This window comes from Amphibalanus amphitrite, unplaced genomic scaffold (assembly GCF_019059575.1).
Source record: "Amphibalanus amphitrite isolate SeventyFive unplaced genomic scaffold, NRLGWU_Aamphi_draft 000452F_arrow, whole genome shotgun sequence".
NCBI lineage: Eukaryota > Metazoa > Arthropoda > Thecostraca > Balanomorpha > Balanidae > Amphibalanus > Amphibalanus amphitrite.
The window spans coordinates 339,687-359,963 of NW_024881946.1; the positions used below are offsets into that span (position 1 = coordinate 339,687).

A 20,277-nucleotide genomic window follows, 5' to 3' on the forward strand; every position below is an offset into this window, starting at 1 on the left:
CGGGGCTGGAATCCGGGGGTTCGGCCGGCCGGCCGCCTCTGGAGCGGGGGACTTTTTTTGTAGACCTACTGTACATGAACCTCTAGGCTCCACGAAGCAAACTATTAGCAGTTCATGTTTTGGTCGTAGAAGTAAAATAAACTTCACCAAAAAACAGCTAAAGGCAGTTACCTATCATATTCCAGACCGGAAATGATCAGACCGGAAATGATATTCCAGATGGAAATGACCGGAAATGACCAGTTATCATATTCCCAAGGCGATCAAGGCGGCAGTATTGCAATCGGCCATCCACAGAGCTTACAAGCTATGCTCCAGTTATCAACTTTTTGATTGTGAGCTTAACTTCCTGAGATCTTTCTTCAAAAATACATAATGGTTTTCCTTCTCCTCTTATCCATTTCGAAGTGAAGAAATTCCTCAACAAACAATACGATCGGGTACCAGTATCTTTTGATGTGCCCAACCTCAGCAAATACGTGACTTTCCCGTACCTTGGAGAACAGTCTCAAGCTTTAAAACATGCTATTACCGATATAGGTACTGACTACCTACAGGGTTAGAGGGCCTTGACCTACTGACTACCTGACTACTAGGCTCAATTTCTTAGGTGTTGTTTTTATCCGCTGGGACTGAGAGCGTGAGATGATGTTTTTCGTACTCCAGCGTAGAATCATTCTGAGGAACCGGTTGACGATAGGCTCTTTTTTCAAATACAAAGATAGAGTTCCCAAAATGTGCTGCTCTGGCGTGATATACAAATTCTGTTGCCCCTCGTGCGGGGGCTCGTACATTGGTTCTACCAGTGCACGCCTGAACACCAGAGTAAGCCAGCATTTAGGAATCTCTGAGAGAACGGTTAAAATGCTGACATCTCCTCCCCAGTCATGTGTTAGAGATCATTCAGATCAGTGTAACACCCGCTTTTCAATTTCGGATTTTCATATACCTACTAGGAAGACCGCCAACAGCCATGGACCTTAGAACGCTGGAATCTTTGTACATATGTACATGGGGAAAAACCAAGCTTAAATGGCAAAAACTCAGCTGTGCCCCTTCAGATTGTTACGTATAGACAGTGTCCACCACCTGGTGCTTTATTTTTGAAGTGCCTTGAGGTATGAAGGACCTGAGTTTTTGGCATCTTTTTCAAATAGGTCAGTGAGAGTCTCAAGCGATTTTAAAAAGACTGTAACGATTGATCCGAGTGTTGCAGCGATGTAGCGATTTATGAATTTTGAACGACTACGATTTTTTTGTATTAGCTTTGTATTGTCATGTATCATTAATGTACAGTCTGTCTTAAAAGTACCGCGCAAAGTGACGATGGATCCATCAAGCCTGACCGAGAAAGGGCATGCTTTAGTTTGAAAGTCACTGACCAATTGACGTAGAGAATGGACGAGGATGTCAATTCCCCAGGTCAATTGGTCGTTCGGTGACTTTCAAACTATAGCAGGCCCTTTCTCGGTCAGGCTTGATGGATCCACCGTCACTTTGCGCGGTACTTTTAAGAAAGACTGTACATGACATATACTATAGGTAGGTATCATATTTGATAAATATGATATATCTGAGAAATTAGTAAAAACAAACTGCACAAACAATATATGCGATAGCAACACCATTACCTAACTATAGTATACATGCTAGTTGTTGTGAAAATGGTGTTTGCTGCTGCAAAAACAGCTCATACTGATTACTGATATATCGTCACAAACACGTACGTGTTATGAAAGCTAAAATTTAGGAGTGTGTGTGTAATTATATGTGTATATGTTTAAGTGCATTTGCGTTTGAGCACATGCAAGTGTTAAAAGTGTTGCATGATTGTGCAAGTGTTGCACCTCATCACCAGGGCCAATTGGCATTTGTGATGTCGGCTACATGAATACAATGAATACAATGTAACATGTATGCCCACTGATGATGGTACTGAAACGTGCCGAAATCGGTCTGGAATATGATAAGTGCCTTGAGCTGTTTTTTTTGGTGAAGTTTATTTTACTTCTAGGACCAAAACAGATGGATGGACTTTTCGATAATATCAAAAAATCCCACAGAAGATCTACCATCATTAAGGCGTATACAGGTATGTATAAAGGTATGGATATAAAAGTATGTATCGCGGTGTTTGAGCGTGCGGCATCCCGCTCGCTTACAGCGGGACGGCCCGATCGCCGATCCTGTTGTAGGTATGTACCAGGGTATATGTACTACATATACACGTGCATACTGAAAAACCGCAGCTGAAGAACGACTTTTAATCAAGAAAACACCGAAATTAGATAGTTGGGTGCGCGAGCCGTGATCCAAACCATTTGACATGATAGTTTGGAGGAAAAGGGACACCACTTGCTACAGCCTTCATACCAATGTAAAACATAACATTGTTACACGGCTTAACGAACAATGTGATCGGTTTCGTTGGACGTCCTTGCTTTGCAAGTGCGGGGTGCAGGGCGTTTGGTACAACAAAACTCTAGTTCATGTGCTGGCTACCCTATCATGTTTTTATTCCCAAACTTTCAGCGAATTTTCTTGATTGGCGTTCCGAGTCCTTTGATGTTTGAGCTGCCCAGACACGCTAACGTGCGACGTTCAAGCGCATCACACTAACGTGCAGCCGTACGTTCAGGCGCCACGCTAACGTGCAGCCGTACGTTCAGGCGACACGCTAACGTGCAGCCGTACGTTCAGGCGCATCACACAAGTCATGCATCCGTCTTGTCTTGCAGAATACTCGCAAACATACATAGCTCTACCTACTGCAATTGCAAGCTGTTTGCACTCCCTAACTATTTGAAACGGAAGTTTGAGACTGTACGTTTTCATTATCCACGCTTCAGTGGCGGAGAGAAGTGCGTTTTCGAAAACGGAATGAGATAAGTTAACTTCGGTAACTTTAAGATGCATAAGTTTGCAATACCATAAAAAAACACAAACTACGTGCTTCGGAATCACACCATTACATAGAAGATGATAAAGGCGGCGAATGTGACGAAAGCACGATGCCGACATATGCCTATCACTTTGTGCTTTTTGATTGATTCTTGGGTTTCATAAGATGAACATAAAGCTACCTATAGTGAGTATCCAGGGGCGTAGGCAGGGGGGCACTGGGCCATGGCCCCCCCCGCTTGCCTTTGCGATTGGAGGGCGCCGACTCCAATCGCGAATGCAATTGTGATAGAATCGAACCGAAAAACAATCGCGACTGGATACGTAAGCCTATATTCTTAGTGTTAGCATCGCCATTCTTTCATCAGGTCATCCGAAGGCGCATCTATCTTCCTTCATTCGCACTTCCTTCATCTCTCTTCCTTCATTCGCGCTTCCTTCATCTCAGCGGCCGATACAGACTCGGTTACATTCTGTTTTTATTCGTTTCACATACGTGCACTGCTGTCCCCAAATTGTACTTATTCAACAGTTTCCTACAATCGCTCGGCGCCACAGCAAGCGTCTCCGCCGGGGCTGGCCGGGCGTCGTTGGCGCCCGCGGCCGACGCACTGCTATATACACACCCCAGCACACACACGCGCCCATGGCTCGGCTTGACCGTCCGACCCCGCGGGCCCCGCTGCAGCTGGCGGCCCGCCCGGCGACCCCGGCGACCCGCGTCACACCAGGTCAGTCGCGCCATACACACACACATACACACTCGTGTCACATCTATGAAGATCAAACGCATCGGCCGCTCGCGCGCCGCGCCTCTGGGGCTGACGAACACCAAGGGCCGGCTGTGGCCGACTGGAGGCGGGCCCCCCGGCGGGCCGTCCGCGCCCCCCGACCTCGCGTCTTTGGTGACCACTGCGCGCTACGCTCATCTAAGCACAGTCTAGGTAAGCTGGTGTCCTCTCTATCACAGGAAACGCTGACGGTGCGGCGCCGTCGCGGCGCGCGCGGCCGCTAACTCGCGCACATAGAAACACAACGTGGAGCTGGCGGCGACCGGTGGCGGCCGTCCGCCGGCACCGCTCTCGGCAGGCCGCTCGGCACTATGGCCGCGCCTCAGCAGCTGACGCGCTGGGAGGCCGGCGACTCTCCTGGCGTTGGGGCAGGTCCGTGTCGGCCGGGGGGCGGCGCGGTGGCGCGCGCTGCCTCCCTCCGCCCGGCAGTGGACCGGTGCGCCAGGCCCCTACAACACCTGAAAGTTCTGGTAGCGGTAGTCGAACTCGGAGCCGAGGCCGTGCCGCGCCGCCGGGCCGGCGCCCTGCTGCGATTGGCTCATGGTGTTCAGGTGGCTGCTCACCTGGAACAAGAACAGACAGTTGGTCAGCAGTGACTCGGCTGCGACCAGTCCACTCGGTCCGCCACACTGGTGTAACATCACCACGAATATCACAGCGGCGCATAGAGCGGCCGCTACACGCGAGTCCCGGGACCTTATCGTGTCTTAACTACCATGGGAATGCGCCAAATCCTGAGCCCAGCCTAAATACCTCGGTTAGCCGGCTACCTAGCACCCACATCCTCCCGGGATCTGTGGCGCAGACAGGCTGCCGACATCCGGCGCACATCAGCCGTCCGGCTCAGTTCCTGCCCTCCGCGGCACCTCTCTCGGACCTCAGCGGCAGCACGGGGGCTGCCACAGACGCCCGAGTCCTAACCAGGCCGTCCGGCTCAGTCTCTGCCGTGCCCGACATCTCAGCGCCCCCGTCAGGAGCCGGGGTGCTCGCAGCGGGTCCGGGTCGGCAGGTGTGGCACGGTGCGGCCACTCTGTGTCCGCCCGCCGTCAGCCGGGCAGATGGCCCTCCGAGAACTCCCTTCAGAGTGGCTCAATTTCGCCGCGGAGACCGCAGCGCCGGCCAGAGATCCGGGCCGGTCACGCGCAGCTCGGCGGCGTCTGCCGTCCCGTCGGTATTTCCAGTAGTGGCCGGCCACAACCACCGGCTGTCCGGCCTGGTGGCTCTCTGCGCCCGGCCGGACGTCCAGGGGGACGGTCACCGACATACAGCCGGCTCACCCGGCCGGCACGACGGACAGCGATCCGTCCACTGCTGACACATCGGCCGCGTGGGACGAGGAAAACGTCCAGCCGCAGCCCGGGAAGATACCGATCTCAGAGGCCGATATAGGCCCGATAGCCAACACGCGACGAACGGACGGACGGCCGCGCCAACACACCCACCGACGCGCCGTGACTGACCGGGCGAACAGCCACATCGGCCGAGCGAGCAGTCACAGTGGCCAGTGGCCAGGCCAACAGTCGCGACCGGCCGGGCGGGCAGCCACATCGGCCGAGCGAGCAGTCACAGTGGCCAGTCCAACAGTCGCCACCGGCCGGGCGGGCAGCCACATCGGCCGAGCGAGCAGTCACAGTGGCCAGTCCAACAGTCGCCACCGGCCGGGCGGGCAGCCACATCGGCCGAGCGAGCAGTCACAGTGGCCAGGCCAACAGTCGTGACTGACCGGGCGAACAGTCACATCGGCCGAGCGAACAGTCACACCGGCCGGGCGAACAGTTACACCGGCCAGCCCAACAGCCACATCGGGCGGGCAGCCACATCGACCGAGCGAACGGTCACAGTGGCCAGGCCAACAGTCGCGACCAGCCGGGCGGGCAGCCACATCGACCGGGCGAACAGTCACAGTGGCCAGTCCAACAGCCACACCGGGCAGGGAACAGTCAGAGCGGCCGGGCGAACAGTTACAGCCCAACAGTCGCACCGGCCGGGCCAACGACCCCATCTGTCGGGGACCGGCACAGCCACATCGCTCGCCGGGATAGCCATAGCGGCCAGGCGAACAGCCACAGTGGCCGGCCGAGCAGCAACATCGGACGCATCGGACCGAGGCCGTGTTCTTGGGCTCCCCGAGTCCCGGAGCTTCCTCTTCGCCAGCTTGGGTCGGGCCTCGAGACCCGGCACGTCTCCACTAGGAAGTCCCACATGAGTCCCATGGCCAATGGGCTCCCCCATCCCGCCCTGAAAGCGACTTCAAAATCCTAGTCCCGCTCCATCAACGAGCCTGGTCAATGGCGAGCTCCCAGACTACCTCTCCCTGGACGGCACCCGGACCTGCCATCCTGCCCCGGGTGGGTCACACGACTTCCACACCACTGCTCATCCCTTTCGCCTGGAACACATCCCTCCCGACCAGGCTGAGCCCACTAGTCCCAGCTCGTCCGGTGCCCGCTGGCCGTCAGCGCAGTGCGCCTGCAGTGGTGGCCTTACCTGCGGGTTGATCTGGCCGTGCGAGTTCAGGTGGTACTCCATGTTGCCGTAGTAGGCGCCGTACTGCGAGTAGGCGTTGGCCGCCGGCTGACTGGGCTGGTAAGAGCGCTCCATGCCCGCCTGACCGGTCAGGTCACCCATGGGCGCCAGCGACGCCGCCGGGTTCCAGATGCTGTTGTAGCCGCCGCCGTAACTCTGTGCAGCGGGAGAGGGGGAGAAACGTTAGAGCGGGCTGAAAATTGGACAGAAAACACCGTTGGAAGTTTTCTAACTGAAATTATTGAAACGGATGCTATCCGGTTTTACATTCTATGTTGGCGTTAACGGCAGATGCTTTTGGAGCTGTGGAATTTCCAGGAGCTGGTCGGGCGTCTGGCGCGGTGCCGGCCGGGCCAGGTCTGTGGCCCCTGTGACTGAGGCGACCACCCGCCGCTCGGCTGCCGTCAGCCGCACACGCTGACAGGCCGTCCGTCTGCGGCGACGGTCTCCGACCGCAGAGCGGCGCACCTCCGCCCATACTGCCAGCTATTTCTAATTCTGACCGCGCTGGACCTCATACACCGGTCGTAAGGACAGACAGACGGCGGTGACCGGCCGGCCGCGGAGGGGCTGGCGCAGCCGCGGCTCGGAGGCTGACCTAAATACTGTCCGTCCGACCCCCTCCCTGTCCCTCCCGTCCCGTCTCCCCGCCGGGGACTGACCTGGTGGTGTCCGGCGGACCCCTCCCTGTCCCTCCCCGCCCCGCCTCCCCGCCGGGGACTGACCTGGTGGTGTCCGGCGGACCCCTCCCTGTCCCTCCCCGCCCCGTCTCCCCGCCGGGGACTGACCTGGTGGTGTCCGGCGGACCCCTCCCTGTCCCTCCCCGCCCCGCCTCCCCGCCGGGGACTGACCTGGTGGTGTCCGGCGCACCCCCCATCTGTCCCTCCCGCCCCATCTCCCCGCCGGGGACTGACCTGGTGCCCGTCGGACCCCCTCTCTGTCCCATCCCGCCCCGTCTCCCCACCGGGGACTGATCTGGTGGTATCCGTCGGACCCTTCTCTGACACTCCCGCCCCGCCTCCCCGCCGGGGACTGACCTGGTGCCCGTCGGACCCCCTCTCTGTCCCATCCCGCCCCGTCTCCCCGCCGGGGACTGGACTGACCTGGTGCGGCACGGCGGACTCCCTCCCTGTCCGTCCCCGCCCCGCCTCCCCTCCGGGGACTGACCTGGTGCGGCACGGCGGACGCCGAGCTGATGGCCGGCGGCGCCGAGCACGACACCGGCGGCGAGTAGGGCGAGTCGCGCGGACCCACCACCGGCGGCGACGGCGTGCCCGTCGTCACCGGCGTCACCGCCGCCGCGTGCGTCGGAGTCGACGCGGTGGGCGGCGTGCGCGTGCGCGGCTTGGCCTTGGGCTTGACGTCGGGGCCCGAGCCGCCGCCGCCGCCGCCGGAGCCGTTGCTGGTCGTCTGTTTGGCCTGCTGGCGAATCTTGGCTCGGCGGTTCTTGAACCACACCTGCGGAGCGAGGAGGGCGGTGTCAGCAGGAAACAACAAACGATAGGCGGCTGGGTGAGACTGGAATAGTCTCCGGCCAGAGTGGTGGCTCACGACTAGCCTTTGGCCGGTGCGGTGCCATGTGTACCGCCGAGCACTGCCCACGACGGGCAGTGTGTGGCTGCCGAGTCACCCCCGCTCCCCACTACGGTCACTGTGCGCCCCCCCCTACCCCTGCCCAGACGGGCCAGCGGCGGCTCCGTATGTCCCGGCACGTCGGCGGGCCGGCCGGCGCAGACCCGTCGGCTCCAGAGGCCGACCCACACTGACTCAATGTCGGCGGCCGGCCGGTGGGCCATCCACTCTCCGCTGTGTGAGAGCCGGGGACCGCTCTCCGTCCGCCGCTCCTACTGCATGTGATTTGGACCAGCCTCAGACTTCACTGGGACTGATGAAACGATAAGGCAGCAAGTGTTTTTCTTTAGCTATCAATTACCTATGCTTGACATTGGTCGATGGTCCGTACTACGGCTGGTCTGGCACTAACGATGTTGCCAAAAAGCGTCCGTCACATATATTGGTTGTAGCATTGTCTTTGACTCTTTATATACCTATTGGTTATAGCATGGTAATTAGTGGTGTCGTTTATAACGGATGTAAAAGATGATTAAAAATATTATTAAAATGTGATAAAGTCAAATTATCTACCTAAAGCTCAATGGTGAACTTTATTCTCATTGGCTATTGCGGGTGTCCATAAACACTCACTATGAAGGTGCTAAGTTATGTGAAAAATTGGCATAACCCTCGCCGTGCAATGACGCCTTAGAACAATGCAGCCTGTAGCCAAAAGACATGTGATCCTGCTGAGCGCCGCTGACACTAATCATTGTTAATTTATTCGCGGTGTCCGATTGTCACATCGATATCGCTATCGACTGGTTAAAAACCCGTTTGCCGCGACACCTGTCCGTCTATGTCCGAGTCCAGGGGGTGGCGGCGGCGGCGCGTGCGTCACATCGACTGCCGGCGGCACACCTGGTCAGCGGTGACCCCTCCCTCCCTCCCCTCCTCCCCCCGCAGCGCGGCGCGGCGCGGCGGTCAACAATGCAGCGGCGGCGTTTTTACCCAGCCGCTGCAGATGTGCCGTGCATAGGGCGGCGGGCGGGCAGGAAAACACGCCGTCCCTCAGCTGTGTGTGTCACCTGACGCCCTGTCACCGAGACAGCGGCCGCAGTGACAGCGGATCGGTTACCGCCGACCGACCGCTTCAAACACCGGTCAGCCAACACCGCGCCGGCTTCCTGCACAATGAGCCGCAGTTCTTACAGCTCCGGAACAAAAATCAGCATGCAATTCTCCAAATGTTCCATCGCTGTCCAAATTAACAAGCGCGCAAGTGTCAATCTGGGGGCATTTTTTTCCACTGCTCCAATCACTGTGCCATCAGTAGCCAGCGCCAGAAGAACGTCCCACGCCTGTCCCACGGTCACGCCTGTCCCACGTCAGCTGGACGTCAGCAGTAGGCACCCACCTGGACGCGCGACTCGGGCAGGTTGATTTTGATGGCCACCTCCTCCCTCATGAAGATGTCCGGGTAGCGCGTCTTCTGGAAGAGCGCCTCCAGAATGTCCAGCTGCTGTCGTGTGAAGGTGGTCCGCTCGCGGCGCTGCTTCCGACCGTTACCGCCGGCGCCTGCCGAGAGGTGACACACTGTGTCAGAGAGATGACACAGTGGCACAGCGTCAGAGGGTGACTGACACAGTGGTACAGCAGTGACACACTGTGTCAGAGAGATGACACAGTGGCACAGCGTCAGAGGGTGACACAGTGGCACAGCGTCAGAGGGTGACTGACACAGTGGTACAGCAGTGACACACTGTGTCAGAGAGATGACACAGTGGCACAGCGTCAGAGGGTGACACAGTGGTACAGCGTCAGACAGAGTGGCACAGCGACACACTGTGTCAGAGAGATGACACAGTGGCACAGCGTCAGAGAGATGACACAGTGGTACAGCAGTGACACACTGTGTCAGAGAGATGACACAGTGGCACAGCGTCAGAGGGTGACACAGTGGTACAGCAGTGACACACTGTGTCAGAGAGATGACACAGTGGCACAGCGTCAGAGGGTGACACAGTGGTACAGCGTCAGACAGAGTGGCACAGCGACACACTGTGTCAGAGAGATGACACAGTGGCACAGCGTCAGAGAGATGACACAGTGGTACAGCAGTGACACACTGTGTCAGAGAGATGACAGAGTGGCACAGCGTCAGAGGGTGACACAGTGGTACCTACAGCAGAGACACACTGTGTCAGAGAGATGACACAGTGGCACAGCGTCAGAGGGTGACTGACACAGTGGTACAGCAGTGACACACTGTATCAGAGAGATGACAGAGTGGCACAGCGACACACTGTGACACACTGTGTCAGAGACTCAGAGAGGTGCCACAGAAAGGTGACACAGTGGCAGAGTGTCAGACAGTAGCACCGTGACACACTGTGACATAGGTACTGTGTCAGTGAGATGACATAGTGGCACACCCGGTCCTATGAGATCAGCGAATGATGATTAGGGAACATGTTTGACCAACACGTGCAAAACATAACTGGGCGTGGTGTTATCTGTGACCGTGTGTCTGTCTGTCAGTTTGTCCGTTTGTCTGTCTGTCCATTTGTCCGTCTGCAGTTGAGGCCGTCCCGGTCGCCGTGCCACGCCCAGATGTCTGACCGATCACCGGGGGAGTAGGGGGGGGGGGGACAGCCGCGCCATGCCCGGCGTGCACAGTGAGCCGGGCCCTGCACACTGCACAGTGCACCGTGAGCAGAGACGGAGACACCGGCCGCCGGCCACAGATCGCCTCCCGATAGCCGACAATAAACCGGCGAGCATTCATAGCGAACCCGGCATTGACTGGAGGGCCGACAGGCCGCCGAGCCGGGCTGGGTCGGCCGGAAAGGCAGGGGGAGCTGGGGAGACACAGCGACATCTCGTCCAGGGACCGAGTCGGGCCGGGTCAGCCGGAAAGGCAAGGAGCAGCGGAGACACAGCGACATCTCGTCCAGGAGCTGGAGGGCTGTCTGAGTCGGATCGGTCCGTCTGTCGGCATGGTTTTCTCAATAAGAGTCGGTCTGCCGGTGAGTCGGACGCTGACTGAGACTCGGTCTGTCTGCTCGTCTGTCACGACTCTCGTGATTCACGCTGTGACTAAGAGTCACCATCGAGACAGAGTCAGACCGAAGCCTACGGCCGAACTGACCGAGACGGTGGCTCATCCACTGTGGTCCAAAGGAAGCCAAACGCGTACATCGTACAAATACAACACTGGACTGCTAGAAGAGTAGGCAAAATCGCCGAAAAGTGAAGATGACATGTGCCTACAAGCCTTTCTCTGTTTTCGTTTTATCACCTGAAAAAGAGCTGACGTGTGCCTTACTGAATATTTAAGCACAAACGCCGCTGAGACGGCCTTAGGGGAAGAGCAGACAGACGGCCTGGTCGATTTGCGTGCTTTGACCCGCGCTGATGGGCTGATAGAATCGATTCCTCGCAGCTGACTTCATCGTACATATTTTAAGAAGATGGTCCGGGAATGGTAAACAACAGGGATAAGAAATGCCGCCAATAAACGCCAGTAATATTTCAAGCATTGCTGACAGTCACACAAATTACAAAACGAATTGAAGCCTACGTCGCCGACCTTTAACTGTTCTGATGGCCGTTAGAATTTGAGCGGCCGCAGGGCCCGCGAAGGGTTTCCGGTGTCGTCTGAAACCGCTGGCGGTCGACATGTGTCCGGCGGCGACAGCTCGGTGTCAGCGACCCGCCCTGTCGGCGGCGGGTGCCCGGGAGGGGAGCGGAGGGAGGACCGGGCGAGCGCGGCCCGCCGGGGCAGCCTGGTCAGCGCCGCAGCTCGCATATACGGCTTCCCCAGCTCGCGGAATCAATAGGAGCGCTCCGGCCCCGCACAAAGGTGCTGAGTCCCACGAGCGACTGTGACAGCGCCGACTGAAAACCGCAGCGGGGTAGGACGTGGCCTGTGACCCCCAGCTGCAACGGCTGCTGGGTACAGCACCGGCACAATGAAAAGACGCCGCAGGAAAGGTTGATAGCTTAGTTTTACATGCTATCCACTATATACAGCCTTCAACCAGGTAGTTGTGTTCAGAAAAGGATAAGGCCAAGGGGAGTTTAACCTTTACAAGCCAGTAGCAGAAACTCGTCGAACGCCAGAAGCACGAATTTCTCCATCACAATACATGTAGTTCGAGACCACCACTCGGCCGTTCTCCGGAGTGCCCGGGCCGTGCCCGGACCGGCGTACCTCACGCCCCACTCCCATCCCGCCAATCCCGGCGGCGGGCGCCCAGTTCCTGTCGCGTGAGACGCTCCGCGACAGCGACGTGGAAAAATACGCCCACCCAATACCGTCCAGTCGACCAGAAAACCGGCAAAACCGCCGCGTATTATCCCAGACAGGTAAATAATGCAGCAGCACGTGTCTAACGAGCCAATTATTTGGCGCAGTTCAGGGAAATCCGTCACAATGACGCCGGTGAGGAGGCCGCGGCGGCAGACGGCACAAATCCCCGCGGCCGGCCGCCGCGACGGCGCGCGCCGCGCAATCACTGTCGCCCTCTTGGGCACCTAATTGGGTGGTACAAATGGCGGACAGCACCGGCGTCAGCAGCTGAGGCGGCACGCGCGACCGCCGCTTGCGCACTCGCAGCGCTTTCAGCCGGGCCCGCCCAGTGGCGGCTCCAGATCGGACCTAATCAAATTACCAGGGGTGGCGACAAAGCATTATCCGGGCGTCATATTCCAAATTGGGTCACATGGGAGTCGCCGCAGCCGGGCAGATGCGCCGGCCGGCCGGTCCCGCAGAGCGGCCGCCCGCCCCGGGGGATGATATAAGCTGATCAGAAATTAATTTCATAGATGACAACACTGCAACGACCTGCGCCGCCGAGCGGGATAAAAGGCCGCGTCGGCCGCGCCGCCCCGCCGGCGGGGGGATTGATGGGACAGCGGCGACGGGCGACGGGCGACGGGATGCCGCGGCACGCTCAGCGGACGGGCCTGACGGGGGGGGGGGGGGGGGGTCTGGTCCCCAGCAGACCGCACACTCAGCAGGGACCGAGCCGAGACAGTCAGGAAAGAAAGGAGGGCGGCTACAGTAGGGGAGAGTGGGGCAAAGCGGCCACCCTAACGCTTCTCACGATGCCAACGCTTGATTTTTAAACTTGGAAAGATTCTTTCTATACCAATGTGATCCCTATTAAGTTGGCTTTTGTTTCAACTGCGTTTTATTTCCAAAGGCGTTCACATATGAAAGATATTGACAAAACTTTAAACCTATGCATATTGGCCACTTTGCCCCATACCCTGGGGCAAAGCGGCCACCGGCGTCTTCTCAAGTCCCGACATGAGAAACAAAATAGTTGCCTCGTGTACGACTAGGGTAGTTGATGGTGACAAGGTTAAGCGAGGATTGATGGTTACTTTATCATCTTCCATCTGTAGGTAAACAAAGAAAGGATTTTCATGAAAAAAAAACATTTAATTGCATTATTTGGTAACTCATGCAACTGAAAAGTGGCCAAGATGAATGCATGACGACACATTTGAATATAAATAATGTTTTTTATCCAGATGGAAGCAGCTTATGGCCAATTGGGGGGTGGCCACTTTGCCCCGGCCACTTTGCCCCGCGCATACCGTCCGGGACAAAAATATTCCAGCTTAGCTATTAGTGGGGTAAAAAACATTAAAATTGGTAGAATACATGTACGATAACCATGCAATGCATGGACAAGAACGCTTATAAAAATTCCAAACGGTTATGGAATAACATAACATTTAAAAATTGTAAACATAGTTGGTAACCTGGCAAGAAATGCTTTTCCGTGTTTCACAGAACAATGGTGATGGGCCTGAAACCCCGGTCTGGCTCATTCGAACGACCGTGAAGAGAAGTATAATTGGAAACCATAAATTGGAACTGACGCCAGCTGTGAAGGGCTAAAACGATGGGTGGCCGCTTTGCCCCGGGTGGCCGCTTTGCCCCACTCTCCCCTACAAAACAGCGAGCTATGACTTTTTGCTAATCAAAATATTATTCAACGACTTTCAAAGATAGAACAGAGGGTAGCATTCCGCTGAGTGGTATTGCAATAGTGCCAATGAAATACAGCTCTCATGTTACTGCATGATATGCATTCTTTTTTCGACAAAACTGAGAATAACTCGAATGCTATGCTATCAGTCGATCAGAGCTTATTGCACAGAGACGCGCAATGCTCCACTTCTTCGATTGTGTCTATCATGAAATAAATTATATGCCTAGTGTGGGAACAAAAGGCAAAAGTTTGTTTTGGGAACAAATATAAGCATTTGTATAGCATTGCCAAACTGGGAGGAAAACGCATATCACGATGAACCCAAGCTAAGGGGTTGAGCCAGGCGCGTCTTGCTGTTACGATTTCCGAGTGACAGATAGCATTTTGTCGAAAGAAGAATACCTACCAGTTACCACGCAGTGAGATGAGGGCAGTACCTGCTGGTGCTTCTCTATACCAACTTGTAGTGCGTTCCGATAACTTTCCGCTGCTGACCATTCGCGTCTTAGGAATAGGCAGTGCTCCGTGTCGGGAGAGCAGGCAAATGGTAGGCTTTAGCTGGCGGTTTATGTTTGAGTACTGTCGATCGTTGCTCTCAAGCGTCGTAAAGGGTCTCAGTATTGTTTGATGGAATTGGACATCTGCGCACATGTTTATAATTGACCAGAGTCGTGTGTGTGATCGGCTCATGCTGCCCGCTCTCACTGCCGGCGGGTACTGGACCTGGTACTTACCGGCGCCGTAGGGCACGCCCGGCGGGAACGCCTCGGACATCATGACCGGGTAGGAGGGCCGGCTGACGGCGTATCCGGGCAGCATGCCGGCCGCCGCGCCGTTGGCCACGCCGTGCGCCGCCGAGCCGAACGGCGGAAACGCCATCGCACTGCCGGCACAGAGAGACAGAGACAGCTGTCAGACAGAGCAGACGCCATTGCAACATACGGGTGACAGGCAGATAGACAAACGGGTGACAGGCAGAGAGCTAAGAAATGATGATCACCATGCTCACAAACAGGAAAAAATAATAAACGGAGAAGTAGGGAAAGGGATCACACATAAGAACATATAAAAGGGCCTAAAAGGCAAAACTTTAACAAGAAAAGGGGACAAGAATAAGACAGACAGACAGAGCACACAGCTAACGACAGCCCAATGGCCTCAGCGCACAAACTGGACGGCCCACACTCGTAACGAGCATACGAATATTCACTGTATGCAACGCCACACGTGTGTTTTGGTAGTGCATCACTCGGCGCTAACACGATAATGAACGCCCATTGGTCAGGCACATGATTATCGAGTGTGCACGCGAGTTAAGCGGCCCAGGCGAGCGGAGAAGGCTCGACTGCGCCGTGGGGCGGGACACGCCCCGTCGCTGCACTGGGGCAGGAAGGAGCCGCCAGCTGCAGAGATCTGTAGGTGGGGAGGTGACGGAAATCGGACGCAGTACTTATGGAGGAGTGACGGACGGATTACGGATGAATGACAGACGGATTACGGATGAATGACGGACGGATGACGGGCCAAACAGAAGGCTGGTAACGGCTGATGTCCCGGGCAGGAAAGCCGCCGATCGGCTACGTCTGCCCGACGGCACTGCACCGCCTTATTTCACCGATATTTGCCACTGATGTGGCTCCGATTTGACTACGATGTGGCTGCGATTTGCCTGCGATGAGGCGCGCTGTGACTGCGATTCGGCCGCGATACGGCACCGATGGCGTGACCGGCCGGCCAGGCACCCGACTGTGATTTGCAGGGCGTCATTTTTGGCCGGCGGCCGGCATGCCGGGGCGGCCCGGCCCGACGACTAACAAGGACCGCGCTCCGGTCGGTCGGCGGTGCCGCCAATTAACGGCGGAGCTGCAGCGCCACATCGGCCGCGGATCGGCGGCGGGGCCGGGGGCGGCGGTCCTCCGCCCGCCACCGACCCGGGGAGGAGGCTATCCCGTCCTCTTCCTTCGGCCGGAGCCATTCAAATAGGCAGAAGGTGACAAGGAGTGGGTTGCAGTGTTATAAACGCTCATGGCTGCACTCACCACTAGCGATCAAAACTAGCCGAGTTAACCGCAATACATAGGCAACGACCTAGAGACACACTGAGTTATAGGTTTTTGATTACTTTGTGAACATGTTGATGAGAATAAACCATTCATTCTCAGCTAAAAATAATGCGTGTTTTGCAGCTCAGGGATGTGTTAGAAGTTTTGTACCGTCCCCCAGCCAGGTCAGTATCTATAATATTATTATATAATAAGCACTCATCTGTGTCCGTACATATATAATAAACACTCATGTGTCCGGTGAGCGCAGTTCCACGCCTGCCAAATGGCTTTTAAATGGAGTTTTTAAGCATAAGCGCGACCACAGCCAGCGAGGACTGGTGGCTTTGGTAGCCTGTCGAAAGGCCCGGTTACACCGAGATAGTCGAGGTAAGAAGTGCATACGGAGCGCAGAAATCGGGTGGTGTTGGCTGCTGAAGTCGGCATTATCGGCTACTCCGAGCACCGCAGCCGTCGGCGAGGTGAGCACCCGAGGCGGGCACCCGAGGTGGGCACCCGACGACCGGCGGGTCAGTCGCAGGACGGGACGGGGACACAATGGCTCGGCTCGCCGGCCCCGACAGCCCTGTCGTGGCTGCAGGACCGGCTACAAACACGGCCGGCGTCACGCGGCGAGCGGCGCCGGCGCTCCGGCCGACGCTCAACACGGCAGCGCCACTCATTTGTTGTGTTTTTGTCGCGGCAATAAGCGGATACACGCCACGTGCCGTCTCGGGGACATAGCCGCCGACAGCGGAAACACGACCGGGCGGGCCGGGCCGGCATGTGACCGCCGCGGCGCGGCAGCATTCCACCGTCTGCGGCCAAAGAAACGCGGCCCGCCGCTGACTGGGTGACGTGCACGCCCGATGTGCCGTGATAGAGGGATTCTGACACTTTTGTCGGCCGGTGTTTTTATTGCCGGCCACGATAAGATCCATTGCGATGATAATGGCGTTCATATGTCATGCAATCGGCGCTGTAATCGAGCGATGCCATCTAATCGGGGCCTGTCAGTCAGTCGTCGACAGGAAACGGGCCCGGCCGCGCAGTCCGACCTCGCTCCGATCACGGCGGCAGTGTTTGTCGGCTCACGGGCCGGCCGGGAGCACCGAGCGGCCGCCGGTCGCTCCCGCAGCCCCCCGGCCCCCGGTCGACCCCGCATGGACTGCGCACGGCACGCACAGCGCCGTGAGTGCCGTGTGCACTGCCGCCCACAGCAAACCGGTGGTTGCTGCGATCGGGGCAGATTGGGGCGCGGCCAATCACCGCTGCCGCTGTTGCACAGTGCACGCGGCCGCCTGGGAACCCACGGACGGAGCGTGCACCACGCCCGGCCGGCGCACCTACACAGTACCTACACACTACACACCTATACATACACCTGTAGCGAGTCAACACCCACGCAGTACACGGCCCGGCGCAGCCGCCAGAAACGACTCGCGAGGGAAGGCATGCAACTGTAGACAAATTGAACTGACAGCAATTACTTCAGTGGAGAGTGTTTTTCCCCATGGGTTTTGTGGTTAGATTAGAAGAAAAACGATCAGTATTCAGTGATAGGGCACACTGTTATAATTTTATCCATACAGGAAGGCCGAAAATAATATTTGAAGTTGGTATATGAGTGCCTAAAACACGCTCCTTATGATACGTGTAGGTTCTCATGCGGCAAATGACAATAGGTACCTTAGCACCGAAAGCCAGCTTCGTTCCATTTCATCTACGGTAGTTTGTAGGTACCGACTGCATCAAAGCTGACATCCGACACGACGTCTTGGATATGATTTGGCATATTGGATATTTGGCCACCAAAGGTATCCACACAAAATCATTGTAATTGAAATTTGAAATCAATTCAATCAGCTCGCCATTCGAGCATACCTATGCAAGGCTGTCGCCTTTGTTAATAACATAAAGATGTTATAATGCATGTCTGACAAGAGAATGGCACCAAATGCCGGCAGCATACAAGACTGTGAATACCGATAATTATAATGGATCACAGTACCTACTAGTTACATCCTACTGTCGATACCTACATGTACCGTAGCAATCAAGAACACAATTACCGTGTCGTCATACTAGTTATGTCTACCATAAATCCAGCAATAGGTATGGATAATGACTGTCCCGAAACGACATGGCTGACCGGTAGCATTTATGAATGTTTGTAGGCATACCACAGTTGTGGCAAAGCTGGTAAAATATAATGACTAACGGATTAATACCATTACAAATTAGTCATTGAAACTGCAACCGAAGCGCTAAGCAGGTTTTCGAACGGACCAATGCACCAGTTCAATGAAACGCTGATCAATGTACCAGCCACCAGGTAAAAATGTTTAGAGGAAAAGAAATAAAAAATGACCACGGGTGACAACAGTTCGTCAGCCCATATCAATTCAAAATCCAGCGCTGTCCATTTTAAGCAGTCGGCCGGCCGGCCCGGTGCGGCCCCAGCCGCCGGGGCCGAGAAAGCCGCCGGCGGCCGGCCGACCCGCAGCGGCCCGTTTCCGCTCCGCCCGAGCCGCGCTGCTCTGCCGACCCCTCCGCCTCTCACCTGCCGACGCCCCGGTAGCCGGTCTCCCTCTTGACGTCTGCGAACGCCAGCTCGCACGGTCCCAGCTCTGCCTGCACGCCCAGCCGGTTCGGACTCATACCGCGGCCCACTGCACAGCGTGGACGTCCGCCGCCACCAAGTCACCGCCGGAGAATGGCGGCCGCCGTCCGGCGCACCGCCGCCGCCGCCGCCACCGCCGCCCGGGGCGGCCGCCGCGGCGGCACAGCATCGCGCCGGACCGGCCGGCCGGCGGGACGGCAGGACGGCCGGGCGGCGCGGCGGGGCGGCCGCGGAAGCGATAATTGCGCCATTACTTCCAGCCAGGTGCGCATGAATGGTGGCGGATTCCTCGGCTACCTGAGGAGGCGGACCGGGAGCGGGCGGGGCGCGGACGGGCGCGCCGGCCCGGCGGGCGGTCCGCGGCGACACGGCCGCGGCCCCGCGACCTGTCACCGCCGCGCCGACAATTACTCGCCGGCTGCGCGCACAAATTGGCCGCCGATGATGGACGGCCGCCGGTGACGGCCGGTGACGGCCGGCGGTGACAGGGGCACACCGCTCGAGGACGGGCCGGGAGCGCCCGGACGGGCGGACCGTCAGGTGTGCGCCGGCCGGCCGGTCAGCCCGGCCCGGGTCAGATCTCGGTCCCCCGGTCAGCCCCGCCGCCGATCGGGCGGAAAGTTTGTAATCTGGCCCATCCCGAGCAGCAAACATGGCGACAACAGCCAACAAAATGGCGTCGGACGCGCTGCGCCCATTGTGGCGCGGCCGAGGCGAATTGCGCTGTAAAGGCAGCGGCGCACGCGGCCGGGCGGAACGGCAGGGCGGAGCGAGCGACCGGCCACGGCCGCGCCGGCCGCTGCACAAAGGCAGCCGACGCCGGCAGATGGGCAGCCAGAGGGACGGAGCGGCGTCCCGGCCGCGCCGGCACAATGCAGTGATTTCACGCAGCGGCCGCTCAATGTGCTGCTGACGGCCGACACGACACCGTGCTAAATGATGAACTGTCAGCGCCGGCCGCGGCCGCCACCATTGTCGGCCGGCCGACCGGGACGGGAGTGAGGTGGAGCGGGGCACGACCGAGGCGCACGGCCCGACCCGGCGACCCTGCCCGGTCAGCCCTGGGTCAGCTCGGGTCAGCCCGGGTCGGCCCTGGGTCAGCGCCGGGTCAGCCCGGGTCAGCCCGGGTCGGCCCTGGGTCAGCCCGGGTCGGCCCCGGGTCAGCTCGGGTCAGCGCCGGGTCAGCCGCGGCAGATCAGAGTCGGTCAGAGCCAGCCGCGGCTCTCCGCGGGGTCGCCGCTGAGGCCCGCGGGGTCGCCGGCCGGTCGCCGGTCGCCGGGGTGTATCGAGCGGAGGAGAGGAGAGCGGCGGCGGCGCGGCACAGCCCGCCCCGCACCAGCTGCCCAGAGCTGCGCCCGCCGCCGAAATCGATCGAGCTGATCCCGGGACCAGCGGCGCCGGCACCCCGGTCCCGGTCCGGCCCTGCTGTCAGCTGCCCCTGTCCCGTCCGGCCGCTGGGACAGCAGCTGTCCCGGTACAGGGGACAGACGGGACGGATACCGGGGCAGACGTCAGCCGGGACAGCATCTAGAGCGACAGCACGAGCAGCAGCCGGACAGCAGCTAGTTGAACAGAAGCTAACAGAGGCAGCAATCGGGACAGAAGCGGAGGCGGCCGACGGCTCGGCTACAGCTGCTGAAGGGCTGCTGAGCGCGATACCCAGCGGCCCGGATAGCATCATCAGCTGGCCAGTACACAGCCATCGGCTGAAGGACAATGCTCTGGGGAGGTCGGTCAGGTATACTCTGGGGAGCTTTGAGGTCGGTCGGCCGTTCTGACATCATGACCAAACGCGAAGGAGCGCACGGTTCTGCTCTGCTGCATTGCCC

General features: G+C 57.9%; 1 protein-coding gene across 4 annotated transcripts in view; it reads right to left on the minus strand.

The window, feature by feature from the left end:
* Positions 1-3,367: 3,367 nt before the first annotated feature.
* Positions 3,368-20,277, minus strand: part of LOC122391741 (homeobox protein OTX2-like) — a 66,948-nt gene continuing 50,038 nt past the window's right edge. For 2 of the 4 annotated variants that reach the window (XM_043385963.1, XM_043385962.1), the window contains exons 2-6: positions 14,518-14,666; positions 9,190-9,368; positions 7,386-7,676; positions 6,180-6,374; positions 3,368-4,255 (exon numbers count right to left, since the gene is read on the minus strand). In XM_043385963.1, the coding sequence (XP_043241898.1) occupies positions 4,142-4,255; positions 6,180-6,374; positions 7,386-7,676; positions 9,190-9,368; positions 14,518-14,662 (924 nt within the window). In that variant the 5' untranslated portion in view covers positions 14,663-14,666 and the 3' untranslated portion in view covers positions 3,368-4,141. Of the gene's footprint in view, positions 4,256-6,179; positions 6,375-7,385; positions 7,677-9,189; positions 9,369-14,517; positions 14,667-18,388; positions 18,613-20,277 lie in introns of those variants that run through there. The other 2 variants (XM_043385960.1, XM_043385961.1) reach the window with 2 other exon arrangements.